Here is a 13,148-nt window from a genome sequence, read left to right as displayed (position 1 = left end):
GCACATCTTCAAACTAATCCCATTCAATTTCAACTAACCGAACCAAACCACTTTAGTCGTTACCTTTATTTTCTCCCCCCTAATATCTATTGATATCAAGATTTTTTTGGATATGGGTCCAACAAATTATACGAGTCTAGACTTAAAAGAGACAAAATCACATAAATTTGTTATCATGCTAAAACAGTAAAAAAAACATACGAAATTCAATTGAGTAAAATAATAATGATGACCCTACAGGCATATTATCGATATTTATGTTAAGTTTTAAGTTCTTTTGAGAAACCCAATAAATATAATCTTGTGCCGACACTCACAAAATATGATCAAATGTCAAATGTAAGATCCAAATAATCTTCGAATGCATGCATCTCTTCTTCTCACAAAAAAACATAATAAGAACACAAATTTAGATGAAAAAAGACGATCTTTGTACGGAGATCAAGAAGATTTGGTCAAAGAGACTAACATGACAAGATGGGCTGGTTGAAGAAATTGTGGAAGTAAATTAAGGAGAGAAAAACATAAGTTGCGAAATTTATGTGTTTACATAAAGAATTTTAAGTGGAGGCAAAGTGAATATAATTTTGAAGTTGTCAAAAAGGGAGGCTTTTTATTATTTATTTATTTATTTATTTATTTATTATTTTGTTTTTCAGGTGAAAGTTTGAATATTTTAAAGATATTGCAGCATGAGACATGATCTTCTTCAATTAAGCACCCCATCAAGTTGCTTTGCTTTAATTCTTTCTTTCTTTTTTTTTTTTACTTTTTTTTTAAATCTTAAATTTTGTTGAGTGCTTTTTAAGGTCAACAAAACTTAAATTTTGTGATGATTGAGTATTTAATGATGTTTTTCCCATCTAAAAAGAAAAAAAAAAAAAAAAAATTTTTATGAATTATTTTTTAAGAATAAAAAAATGTTTATAAATAATAAATTTAAATTTGATGGTGGACAAGAAATAGAAGTTTATAGAAATAAATATAAAATAGCATACTAAATTAAATCACAAACTATATCCTAAATTTGGTACATTTAATGGTTTATATATTTAATTAAGTAACCTAAGTTTAGTTAATTGGAAATGAGTGCAAATAAATTAAAGTGGTGCATGCTTAGACATCATTAATTTGTGTGTCGGAGAATTTCATTTATTCATATAATTTCTTCTGTTAAACAATCTTTTCACAACTAATTTTATGTAACTAATCAAGTTTAATGGGTTCATTAATTAAAAGATTAAGGAAAATTAATCGAATGTGGGGATTGATTTGTCGGAGACTCATGGCTTCTTCCCACTATCAAAATTAAAGGGGGAGGGATTAAGTTAAAGTAAAAGTAATTAGGGTTAACTTAAAACTAACTAATTAACTCCAAGTTCAACAATATATTTCCTTCAAACTAAAGGGATATTCGCATGCATGCCATTATTACCTTTTCTTTTCTAGTTTAACCGTTCTAAAATGTTATGAATGGTTGGAGAGGAGAACGTAAATCTCTCCCTATTAGATATGTTTTAAAATCGTAAAGCTGTCGACGATACGTAACAAGTCAAAAAGAGTACAAATACTTATACAAATCGTATAATACTATGGATGCAATCCACGACATTGAATATAATAAACATACAATGAGATAAGGAGATTAGTGAAGCATGAAGATAAAGATGAAGAACACAAATGGGATAACATACAATATTTTATAATTTTTGTATATAAAAAGCAATAAATTGGGTTAGACATGAAATAAATGATGAGTATGATAGAACCCCATATGTCATATATTCTACCATGGCCCTCCAATAACTGATTAACAAGGACAACATGGTTTGCTTTGCTTTGCTTGCTTGCTTCTACTTTACACTCTCATTAACTCCCACACAATTAATGCAAAAGGGATATCTCATTCATAAATTTCAAGATAAGACTTTTCATTCGCCTACCACTCTCTTAAATCATTCATGTATGACTTCTGTTCATAATGTTGAAGTATTTCTTAGAAACATGTGGAAACCTCTCCGTAATAAATTCGTTTTAAGTTTGGGCTATTATTTGTTTACAGTGTGTTTGAGCTATTATAAATGGTATTAGACGATGGGCTTCCAAGGGGTGGATGGTGAGATCTCATATTGGTTGAAGAGGAGAACGAAATATTATTTATAAAGGTGTAAAAATCTCTATCTAGTAGACACGTTTTAAAACTCGTAAAACGGACAATATCTAGACACGAGAAGGGAAAGTGTGGGTGCCCTACAAATGAACAAGTTGGTGGTTAATGGCAAAATAATAAAATTGGTTTTTAGTCATGGCAACAAATTAATAATGGAGAGATTAGAGGGGAGGGAGGGTGAGAGGCACGTGAGGATGCTAGAGAAAAGTATGGAAATTTCACATCTATGCTTGTGTTTAGAAATATGTTCCCTTTTTTATTTAAAAAAAAAAAAAAAGTACTAAAACCTAAGGCATGCCACGTGGCACGTCATTTTCTCTTAGGAAATTGCATGTGACTTTGCCCTTTCACAATCTTATGCAAATCTATCTCTTCTCTCACCTACTAATGTCTCACTCATCAAACCTTCCAATATTTTTTTAAAAAATTATTATTATATGTTTTTTATAAAAAAAATAAAATAAATAACTATAGTTTAACGGGGCGAGATGTCTAGTGTGCATCTTGCTTTACGGTCACATGAGAAATAGTAAATGAAAAGAAATGTTGACAGACGAGATAAAAATAAGGAGAATCTTAGGCAAATTTAAATATTTTATTATAGTCAAATAAATACCATTTGAGAGAAAAAGAAGGAAACGATAGAACGTTGATGAAAACTTATAAATAATTTTGACCTAAATTTAAAATGATATACGGATATTTATAAAATTAAAATATTATAAAAGTTAGATATTGAAGATATTATAAACCACTCATCTAACATATTGTAATATCTTGATGATGATAAATAGTGGTAGAAATATATGCATCAATTTACATCACAATAATTGTTTAATATTAATTTGAGATATTATTTATTTTTAGTTCAATAATGGTAGGAGAGAAGATTTTTAAAATGGTAATTCATTAATTAATCATTTAAAATATTGCAAAGGAATAAACATTCAATAAAAAATAAAAAAAAATCTGAATATTTTTTTTTTTAGTACACTCGTATTTATTGTAAAATTTTGGGTTGGAAGAGAATTTAATATGAAAAAAGATTGTATAAAGTCATATACGCATTTAAATTTTATTTAATCCACTCTCATTAATTACACTCTCCATTAAATGTATATCCCTATGTCGCTTTCTTTTTATTTAATTTTCTTATCTATTTCATCCTCTTACCTTCTCTCTACGGTATTTATATATTTATATTATACTTTCCAAAATTTACATTAATACCCTTTAATCCAAAATAAAATATCTTATCAGGAATATTTCGTTCTCTTCTTCAACCAATACGAGATCTCATAATCTCCCTCATAAGATCTCAATATCCTCGTTGGCACATCTCAGAGTCTGACTTTTATACAATTTATAAAAATTCAAGTTTATCAATAACAAATATTGTCCATTTTGGCCCATTGCGTATCACTGTAAGCTTCACAGTTTAAAAACATGTTTGTTCCACCCCCTTAGGATCCCAACGTTTTTGTTGGCACACTACCTCGTGTTTGGCTCTGATATCATTTGTTAAAACTCAAGCCCATCACTAACAAATATTGTTCATTTTAGCCTGTTTCTAATCTCACAATTCTAAAATATGTCTCTTATAAAAAATACTACGTTCCCCTCTTCAAATAATATGGGATCTCACAATCCACTCCCCTTAGGAGGCCAACATCGTCGTTGGCACACTGTCATGTATTTGGCTCTGATACCATTTGTAAAAACCCAAGCCCACCACTAACAGACATTGTCAACTTTAGCCTGTAACGTATCGTTGTCAGCCTCACGATTTTAAAATGCATACGTTAGGGAGAGGTTTCCACACCCTTACGAGGAAAGCTTCTCCCTTTGTGAGCCGTTGTTATTTCTTTCTTACTTGCTTATATAACGTCTCTTTCAAAAATCTCTCTCTACCCTCGTTTTCTAAAACCTTCTCTTAAAATCGAGGCCAAAGGCTCGAGCATATGTCGCTTGACCGTAAGCGACGCAAGAACGAATTGGCTTAGCTCACTTGTCGTTGGAAAGTGAGTGCCGCACAATCGAAAGTCCGCTGCCATCAAAAGTGCGATTGTGACAAGCGTTCGAGTCTGGGAGAGTGATAGGAGATGTGAGAGAGGGTAAAAAAGGGGGAGGAGGGAGGGGTAAAGAAACGTGGGAAGAAGTGATTGGTGGAAGAAATATGTGAAAGAGAGAAATGGAGAGGGAAATGAGTGAGTGTGGTTAAGGAAATGGGGAAATCACATGGAGGTGTGGATTGAGACATAAACAAGAAAGGCCCACTGTGTTAAGTGAAGAACAAACACATTTGTTGAAGCCCACTTGAGTTGAATCCCTAACTTGGGAACACAAAAACAGACTACACAAACTCTCTTCCCCTTCCTATAACACTAACCCAACTCCCACTCCTTTCTCCCAACCATTTGTCTTCTTCATATCCAACACTTCCACCACTCTCTCTCTCTCTCTCTCCTCCTTCCTCTTTATAACTCTTATCACTTCCCTTCCCTCCCCCTTCAACCCCAACTTCTTCTCTCATCAACTCAACACTCACACCATGTCTACCCGGAGATCAAGGCAGCCGGGCGCTTCCCGAATCTCCGACGACCAAATCATCGAACTCATTTCCAAGCTTCGACACCTCGTCCCCGAGATTCGCCATCGTCGCTCCGACAAGGTACCACTCCCCCCTCTCACAACTTCTTATACTCAAATCTACATTTTTGGGGGAAAACAAAAATCAAATGTTTGTGTTGCTTTAAGCTAAAGATTGTGATTGTCGTGATGGGAGGTGTTCATATTGGACTCTATTATTATTATTATTATTATTATTATTATACACTTAATTCATGGCACTGATTGGAAATGTACGGTCGGTGGAAACAAACTCCATTGGTGAGTGTAGTCAATTAAAGAATTGAACAATAACATTAGGTAAGTAAAGTAATTCAAAAGTTTTGGATTTTAATTGGGGTTTCCACAAAACATATAATTAAATCAAACCCACTTCATTCAAAATGGCCTAAACAAACAAACCTAAAGTACACCCAAGTGTTTGCTTTTTGTTTAATTTCAGATTTGACTTTATTATTATTTAATATTTTAATTTGTTCTTATCTGTTCTTCAGGTTTCAGCCTCAAAAGTCCTCCAAGAGACCTGCAATTACATTAGAAACTTACACAGGGAGGTGGATGACCTAAGTGAAAGGCTCTCTCAGCTCTTGTCTACAATAGATGCTGATAGTGCCGAGGCAGCCATAATTAGGAGCTTAATTATGCAATAGGGAAACAACAAGAACCAGAACAAGAACCAGGCCGTTGGGTTTGGTAATGCTATATATATATATATATATATATATATATATATATATATATNTATAATATAAGATATGATGTTACTATGTTATTTTATATGGGTTTTTGATATTCCCTTTTCTAGGTTTTTGGTGGCTTAGATGAAAAAAAGGGAAATTTAAAAAAGGGTGTATTTTTCCATGAAAAGAGAAGCTTCCCTTTTATTATTATTATTGGGATGTAACCAAAATGTATAATAAAAGGAGTTGCATTAGCAAACCCTTTTATTATTTCTATAAAGTTGTACAAATACACCCAAAAAAATGTACCATCTTCTAGCTTTTATTCGAGAGAGAGAGAGAGAGAGAGAAATTAATATCATCAATTTAGCTTTTCAATCTCTTTTTCTTTCTTTTATCCATAAAAGCAACACCTTCAGGGACCATTAACCAATAACCCAAGCTAATTCATTACAAAACAAAGAAAAGGAACCAAAAAAGGTGCGTTTTTTTTTATTTTTTTTTAAAAGGGTCTTTTTGTGTTAGCTTTTTGATTTTATGTATGAGAAAAAAAAAAAAAAAAAAAGGGGAAGTTGGGTTTCAACTTTGGTGGTTGAAGAGTCAAAAGAAAAGTAGTTGAATTTCCATGCATGGCGGAGAATTTTTGGTGGTAATCATAATTCAACTCCTACTATGCTCGGAACCGAGCATATTTGTTCGTATAATCACATACATTTAATCGTGTAAAATTATCGAAATGAGAAGAAAAAAGGAAGATTTAAATAGAAGTTGAGGTAAGAGAGAGTATTGGGATGGGAGATTTGCATGCATGGAAAGCTTACAAAATAAAATTACTCAATTTGATTTTAGAGATGCATCACTATTTAGAAAGTGACTCAACTTTTTGCAAAATCTTGTTGCTGTCGGTCACTGAAAATGACCCATCACTTTGAACACTTAGCTCCCCAAATAAAGTTGTTGGTCGGACCAACCATAACAAATCACTATTTAATTATTAATTATTGTTTTCTTAATCTCGTCTATGATATTCAATTTCGAGTATTTCTTAGGTTAGGTTAGGCGTTTGGACGAACAACGATAATGGTCGGAAAGTAAAGAAAGGAGCCCGTGAAGAAGGAGAGTGATATATGCATATAAACATAGAAGAAAAGGGGATGGAAGGAAATATCTTTAGGTATCTTTTTATGAGGAGACATAAAAGAGGGGACAAAGGAACAGAGCTTTGCAGTGGGTAGTTGAGGCCTCTTAGGGTGTGAAGACGTTTTGTGAAATAAGAGAGGAAATGGAAAGGCATCAGATTTTGTTGCCACCAACTGTGTTCCCATAACTTCTACCTCTTTCTTTTTCTCCCATTCTCCCATTAATTTCCAATGCCTAATTGCTTTTCCAACACATATCGAGGTACGCCAATATCATAATATAATCGAATAACATAACATAATCGTTACGTGACATATTTTATATCATAACATAACTTAGGTCACATAATATCTTACATCATAGCACAAATATAACTTTGCATCCATCCGACAATCATAAAATACGTCAAGTTATATTCAACCAACCAACCAACTCTAAAGTCTCTTACTTGTTTAAGTTTAGGCTGGAGTTACTAATTATTCTTGAGAGACGGTCCAAAATGTTTGACATGGGTCTTGGGATCTCAATCCAAGAGGCTGGAGCTGCGAAATCGAGTAGTTGATCATCAGGAGTCAGCTGGAGTGCGAGCCACGACTGAGTCACATGCGAGGAAGTGACACAAATGAATTGAAAGGGTGTTTGGTCGGTTGAGTACGTGGGTCGAGGTGGGGATCAAGTCGAGTTTTAGGTCAGTTTGAGTATGCCCAAGTCGGATATAGCTCGTCGAGTCAAGTACTTGGATTGGTTTGAGTTGTGGGTTGGATCGAGTCGAGTCCTGATTAGGTGAGGCCTTAGTGCCGCGTGTGAAGTTTTTGGCGTCCAAACCTACTTGGTTTGGAATCCAAGATTGTGGCTCGATGCTCCCCTCTCCGAAGCTCTAGTTCAGATGTTGCTTTAGCCTACTTGATTATCAAATCATACGTTTTTTCCTTTCTTCGGTGTTTTCTCTTCCGTTTTGGCTTTGTTCACCGTTGATTTTTGGCCAATTTTAACTCCTTTTTTAACGACAAATTTGAGACAAAATTTTCCTAAAATACATAAGAAATTTCAGTATTTTTCTTTCTAGCTCATCCAATATAATTGAAATTAAATCAACCGAATCAAAAAAAATAATAATAATAAAGTTTAGGAATTCGACTCACCGAATGAGTACTCCCAACAACAAGCTCTACTCTATTGACCAAATCTACGCATTGTTGAGAAGACTAGCAAGTATCCACCGATGATCGTCTTTTAGTTGCAAGAAGAATTCTTTACCGTAAATGAAAAATACGAGAGTACTAGACTACGTTTCCCTTATTCTTGTAGGGGAGTTGGTTGAGATTTAGGAAGCTTGGAGAATGGACGTGAGTGATGAGGGATTGTAAAGTAGGCAGAGATATGGAGGGGGAATCCTTTTTTGTAACTGCCATTATAGTCTAGGCTGAAGACAAATAGGTAACACAATTATGTCATAGGAGAATGTCAGACCATTAGGTATCAATTCAAATTTCAAAGCATGATACAGAGTGTTACCGCGTTAAACCCCTTTTAAATTTGAAGGGCTTATTAAATACCAAACTAAAAGCGTAAAAATATAAAAATTATTTTTTATCTTATATATATATTTGGTTATTGAGTTTTGTTAGGCATGTGAATGGAAAATTGATGTCCCTTTTATAATTATGTGACAAAATATGAAGATCGATGTGTTACATTATTTATGGCATAACCAAAAACTAAATCATAATTAAGATATACTTTCCCTTCTATCATCATAATTAATATCTAAATTACTATTACATTTTATCTTATACAAATCTTTTTAACTTTTTACTTTTCTTTTTTATCGTTGTACATTTTTGTAAGAAACTATTTGACCATTTTAGATCATTGAACAAGGTAAAATATATGTCCATTAAAGGCGTGTCTCTCCTTTTTAATGCTGTTTGTGGCCCATGACACAAATAAATATGTATATATATAAACTAGTTTGGTAATTATATTTTGAAATGAAATAAACTTAGAGTAATTAAAAAAGATATGTTATGGGTGGCCATAATATATAGATTGAAATGTGAAGTCATATTCAAAATTAATGGTATGTTTGAAAAATAGGTCCAAATGGAAGTTGGGGAAAGAGGGAATGAAAGTGATGGCCTTTTCCTTCTCTCCCTTTAATTTTTATTCTCTCTACTTTTCTTTAGGGAAACACAATAAATTATTACAACAATTAACAAATCAATGTCGGCTCTAATTAATATCACCTTATTCTTCTCAAACTTTGTTCAATAATTCAATGTTCCAAACTACCACATGTCCCAAGGATAAACTTATGATTTGTGTTTATGCATGTGAACGACGCGTTATTTTGTTAATGGTATCTCATTTGTTTTTATTAGTGTTCGACGTTTTTAATAATTGAGATGTAAAAAGTTTGGTTGAGTTTAGCTTAATGATTAATATTTCAATTATGATTCTCGAGAAAAGAAGAAGTATATAAATGATTCTTTTTTGTGGCTCGATCATAGTGACATGCAAAAAAAACTATTGTTAACCTGCAATTAAAATCAACATCACTAAAAAGTTTTAGTGATGTGCTAGTTGTGTATCGTTAAAATGTTGATTTTAGCATCAACATCACGATCACATCGTTAAGTATATTTTAAAATAAAGAAAAAAGAAAACTTAATTAGGTCAAAATTTCACACTCCAAAAAATCATTCCCTTCTCGCCTCGCTTCATCTCGCTTAATTAGGTCCAAAAATCTTCTCCGTCATCTTCCTATCCTCCTTGGGATTTTGAATCTGTTTCCTTCACTGCCGGTGTTAAGATTTCCCGGTCCTTCATCTCTGTCGTTTTTGTCATTATCGAAAAGGAGCTCAGATTTTAGCTATCACCGGAAATAGTCTGATTTCACAAAAAATAAAAATAAAAATGAGTTGACATGACATTACATTGGGTTTGATTCAAATTGGCTTAGATTTCAAAAAAAATAAATAATAATATTAACATAATTTTAAAAAATATTTATGAAACTACGACATAAAATTAGATGATAAATTAATAATCAATTAATTAAATTAACATAAAATAAGTTTTTTTGGAGCAAGATAATTGATGAAGTACACACGCATGGACAATGGAATTTCCGTATCCGTTCCAAAACGGTGCCGTATCTAATCCCAGAGTTCGAGCTCAGAGCTACAGAGTTAGATGATGCGGGATTCTCTGCCAACAGAAAAACTCCCAAACGGAGAAGATAAGACTTCATTCCACGCCACGCTCCTTCCACCACAATATTCCACACTCCCCAATCCCAATAATTCGTGATTCACACGCGCCCTTCATGCAACTGGAATCGGTTCATCACAAAGTTCAGTACCATCAGCTACCAAAACTGATGCCAAAAAAAAAAAAAAAAAAAAAAAAAAATGTCGGCTAAGTTTTCAGATTTCAGATTTCAGCTCGGCCCCCTCTCGTCTTCTTCTCTCAGAGCTTCTATCAGGTACGCCATAGCCAAACTTCAAACCCTTTTTACTTTTCTGTCGGTTTCCATACTGATTTTCATCATTTATCTCCTCCTTCCATTGTTTTGGCTTATGGGTTTGTTTTAGGTTTTCATTTCAAGATCTGGGTTGTGTCTGTGGATTAACTTTGGCAAAATTCCTCTAATTTTTCATCTTTTTTTGTTGAATTCGAGCTGTTCTTCCTTGTAATTTACCCTGTTTTAGTTACCCCTTTGCTAAACAATTCTGGGACTTCCATATAGAGCTGGGTGGAACAATGTACTCTGGGGGCTATACTGCTGAAGTTACAAGTTTGTCACCTAAAGCCACAGAGAATGATGTTTATGATTTTTTCTCCCATTGTGGCGCGGTGGATCATGTAGAAATCCTCAGGTGAATTCAACATTAATTGAAACTGGGTTTGCTAATCAAAAGCTTTGAAACAATTTTTTTCTTTTGCAATAACAGGTCGGGTGATTATGCGTGTACTGCTTATGTGACTTTCCGTGATGCTTTTGCTCTGGAAACTGCTATATTGCTTAGTGTAAGTTCTTGAGTGTGAGAATTCTCTGTGCTCTTTCATTTTGCAATTGTTGGTTTCTCTGCTTTTTACTTTGTTGTTCATAGATATGTGTAGAGTGCTCATCTACTGGTTCGCTCGCTTGAATTTGTTTCGCCGATGTATGTAAACGCGCAAATACACTCTTTAGGGTGTGCGGAGGAGGAGGAGCCATTTTGTATACGTTGTCATATGGGGTTGTTAGGCATACGTTTGTCGAGTCACCGTCTGGTTAGAGATGCTTACGAATTTATTTGAATCAAATATAGATATAAGACCTTAAGCTTTCATTTTTGGATTGGGAACGAAACATTCCTTATAAGGCTGTGGAAACCTCTCCCTAATAGACGCGTTTTAAACCTATGAAGTTGTCAGTGATTTGTAATGGGACAAAGTGGACAATATCTATTAGCTGTGGACTTAGACTGTTACTAATGGTATTAGAGCCAGACACGGGGCGGTGTTAGAGCGAGGAGGCTGGGCGAAGCATTTCTTATAAGGGTGTGGAAATCTCTCCCTAATAGATGCATTTTAGAACTGTGAGGCTGTCGGCGATATGTAATGGATCAAAGCGGACAATATCTACTTGTAGAAAGTTTTTAGTAGTTGCTTCTTTGTTTGTTTCTTTTTCAACACATTTAAGGAGAGTTGATTACTCAATGTGCAATCACTTAAATTTGCAAGAATTTGTGGGGGTAATCGCCCAAATATACTGCAAGCGGATTTTATCCTCTTTGGGCTTTTCTTCTTGGGCTTTCCCTCAAAGTTTTAAAACACGTCTACTAGGGGAGGTTTCCACAACTTTCTTCAGGGCTCACTACGGGTAGATATTGTCCTCTTTGGGCTTTGCCTCAAGGTTTTAAAACGTGTCCGCTAGTGAGAGCTTTTCACACCCTTGTAAAGAATGTTTCCTTGTGGGGATCTCACAGAATCATTTAAATTATTCCGTTTAGACTTTCAAGCACTCTCATGACATGGCAAGTGGATATATAATCTTGCAACTCTTATAAGTTGTTGATGCCATGCACCCAACAGTTTCTTACACAAAGGTCCCAAGTACTCATCTTCAAGCATCACTTCTGAGCTTTCGTAATGCAGTTCATTTGCTGATTTTGGTGTTCCAGGGGGCTGAAATCTTAGATCAATGTGTGTTCATAGGCCGGTGGGGAACATACACAGATGAATCATACAACTGGAACAACCCTTCACAAATGACCGACGACAATACGAGCCCAATGGTAAGCTAATAACCATCGAATACGAGTTCAAAATCTTTATGTCTCTTAATGACCACTAGATATCGAGTCGAAGTCAACCACGCTCCGTTTATACACAATATTTTGAATTGATCTCTGAAATTTCTGTATGAAAAAAAACAGGTTGCAGAAATCATGCATTCTGCATACACACCAGGGGAGGCTGTAACCGTGGCTCAACAAGTTGTCAAAACAATGCTATCAAAGGGATATGTTTTAACCAAAGATGCACTTGTAAAGGCTAAAGCTTTTGATGATTCTTGTCAAGTCTCAGCTTCTGCAGCAGCCAAAGTTTCTGAGCTTAGCAACAGAATTGGACTCACTGATGCAATTCATACCGGCATGGAAACTGTTAAATACATCGATGAGAAGTATCACGTTTCCGATATCACCCGATCAACTGCAATGGTTACTGGCACGGCGGCCGTGGTGGCAATGGGGGTGGCCGGGAAAGCGGCGATGGCTGCAGGTACGGCTGTAGTAAACAGCAGTTACTTTTCAAAGGGCGCGCTTTGGGTTTCGGATATGTTGAGCCGTGCTTCTAAGGCTGCAGCTGAAGTAGGTACGAGGAACAGTAAAGGAATAACAAAACTTTGAATCAAAACAACTGAAATACATAAATATACTCATGTTTTTTTCTTCTTGTCTGTCACTCAAATTCAGACTCTTGATGTGCAGCTTGGTATGATTATAAGTAATCATTCCCATGGTCTGTAATCTCGCTCGGGTAAATATGGTTGATACATTGTGAAACATTTGAACGATTTGTTCTATGTTGGTCATCGTGTTAAATTGCAAATAAGATCATTCAACTTTCGATTCTAATAGTAATAGGTCTCTAAACTTTACAAATGTCGTATAAGTCTCTCAATTCTCAATTGTGTACCTATACTAATAATAGTGCTCTTCTATTTTCGACAACTTAATCATAGAAACTTCATGTGAAAAGAACAAGGAGAAAAAAACATTTTTCTTTAATGATTGAAAATAAAACTTTTGATTGTCACCCATGAATTGATGGGAAAGCTTTGGATGACTTCTTCTTGGACGCTTGTATTTATTGGAACCTCATTTACTATTATAAGAAGTTATATCAATTTAAACCATAAGTATATTAAATAATATTCTTTGTTGATATAATGAGGATATATTGCTATCAAACAAAGAATTAGTGTGTAGCTTGGAGTTAGGAGTGAGTCCAAATGAAAGCAAATGGAAGGAGTTTCA

At 34.4% G+C, this 13,148-nt stretch overlaps 2 protein-coding genes across 3 annotated transcripts; both read left to right on the top strand.

The window, feature by feature from the left end:
• The first annotated feature begins 4,555 nt into the window (after positions 1–4,555).
• LOC111807478 (transcription factor PRE6-like) lies at positions 4,556–5,510 on the top strand. Its single transcript, XM_023693224.1, has 2 exons — positions 4,556–4,841; positions 5,293–5,510. The coding sequence occupies exons 1-2, from the start codon at positions 4,722–4,724 to the stop codon at positions 5,446–5,448; spliced, it is 276 nt and encodes a 91-aa protein (XP_023548992.1). The 5' UTR covers positions 4,556–4,721; the 3' UTR covers positions 5,449–5,510.
• A 4,513-nt stretch (positions 5,511–10,023) lies between these two features.
• On the top strand, positions 10,024–12,746 carry LOC111778106 (binding partner of ACD11 1-like). 2 transcript variants are annotated; one of them, XM_023657770.1, is made up of 5 exons: positions 10,024–10,105; positions 10,370–10,499; positions 10,575–10,650; positions 11,790–11,903; positions 12,045–12,746. In XM_023657770.1, the coding sequence occupies exons 2-5, from the start codon at positions 10,384–10,386 to the stop codon at positions 12,516–12,518; spliced, it is 780 nt and encodes a 259-aa protein (XP_023513538.1). In that variant the 5' UTR covers positions 10,024–10,105; positions 10,370–10,383; the 3' UTR covers positions 12,519–12,746. The 2 variants fall into 2 exon arrangements, with proteins under 2 accessions (XP_023513538.1, XP_023513532.1); XM_023657764.1 differs by having other exon boundaries at positions 10,071–10,105; positions 10,332–10,499.
• The last annotated feature ends 402 nt before the right edge of the window (positions 12,747–13,148 follow it).

Source organism: Cucurbita pepo, chromosome LG01 (assembly GCF_002806865.2).
Source record: "Cucurbita pepo subsp. pepo cultivar mu-cu-16 chromosome LG01, ASM280686v2, whole genome shotgun sequence".
Taxonomy (NCBI): Eukaryota; Viridiplantae; Streptophyta; class Magnoliopsida; order Cucurbitales; family Cucurbitaceae; genus Cucurbita; species Cucurbita pepo.
The sequence above is the reverse complement of the archived record's forward strand: the minus strand, read 5'-3'. Positions and strand labels throughout refer to the sequence as shown.

Bases quoted from the DNA above. Each gene is read 5' to 3' on its own strand.
- LOC111807478 (XM_023693224.1), top strand. From the start codon at position 4,722: ATGTCTACCCGGAGATCAAGGCAGCCGGGCGCTTCCCGAATCTCCGAC. The intron at 4,842-5,292 runs GTACCACTCCCC...TCTGTTCTTCAG, and splicing joins GCCATCGTCGCTCCGACAAG to GTTTCAGCCTCAAAAGTCCT.
- LOC111778106 (XM_023657770.1), top strand. From the start codon at position 10,384: ATGTACTCTGGGGGCTATACTGCTGAAGTTACAAGTTTGTCACCTAAA. The intron at 10,651-11,789 runs GTAAGTTCTTGA...TTGGTGTTCCAG, and splicing joins AAACTGCTATATTGCTTAGT to GGGGCTGAAATCTTAGATCA. The intron at 11,904-12,044 runs GTAAGCTAATAA...GAAAAAAAACAG, and splicing joins ACGACAATACGAGCCCAATG to GTTGCAGAAATCATGCATTC.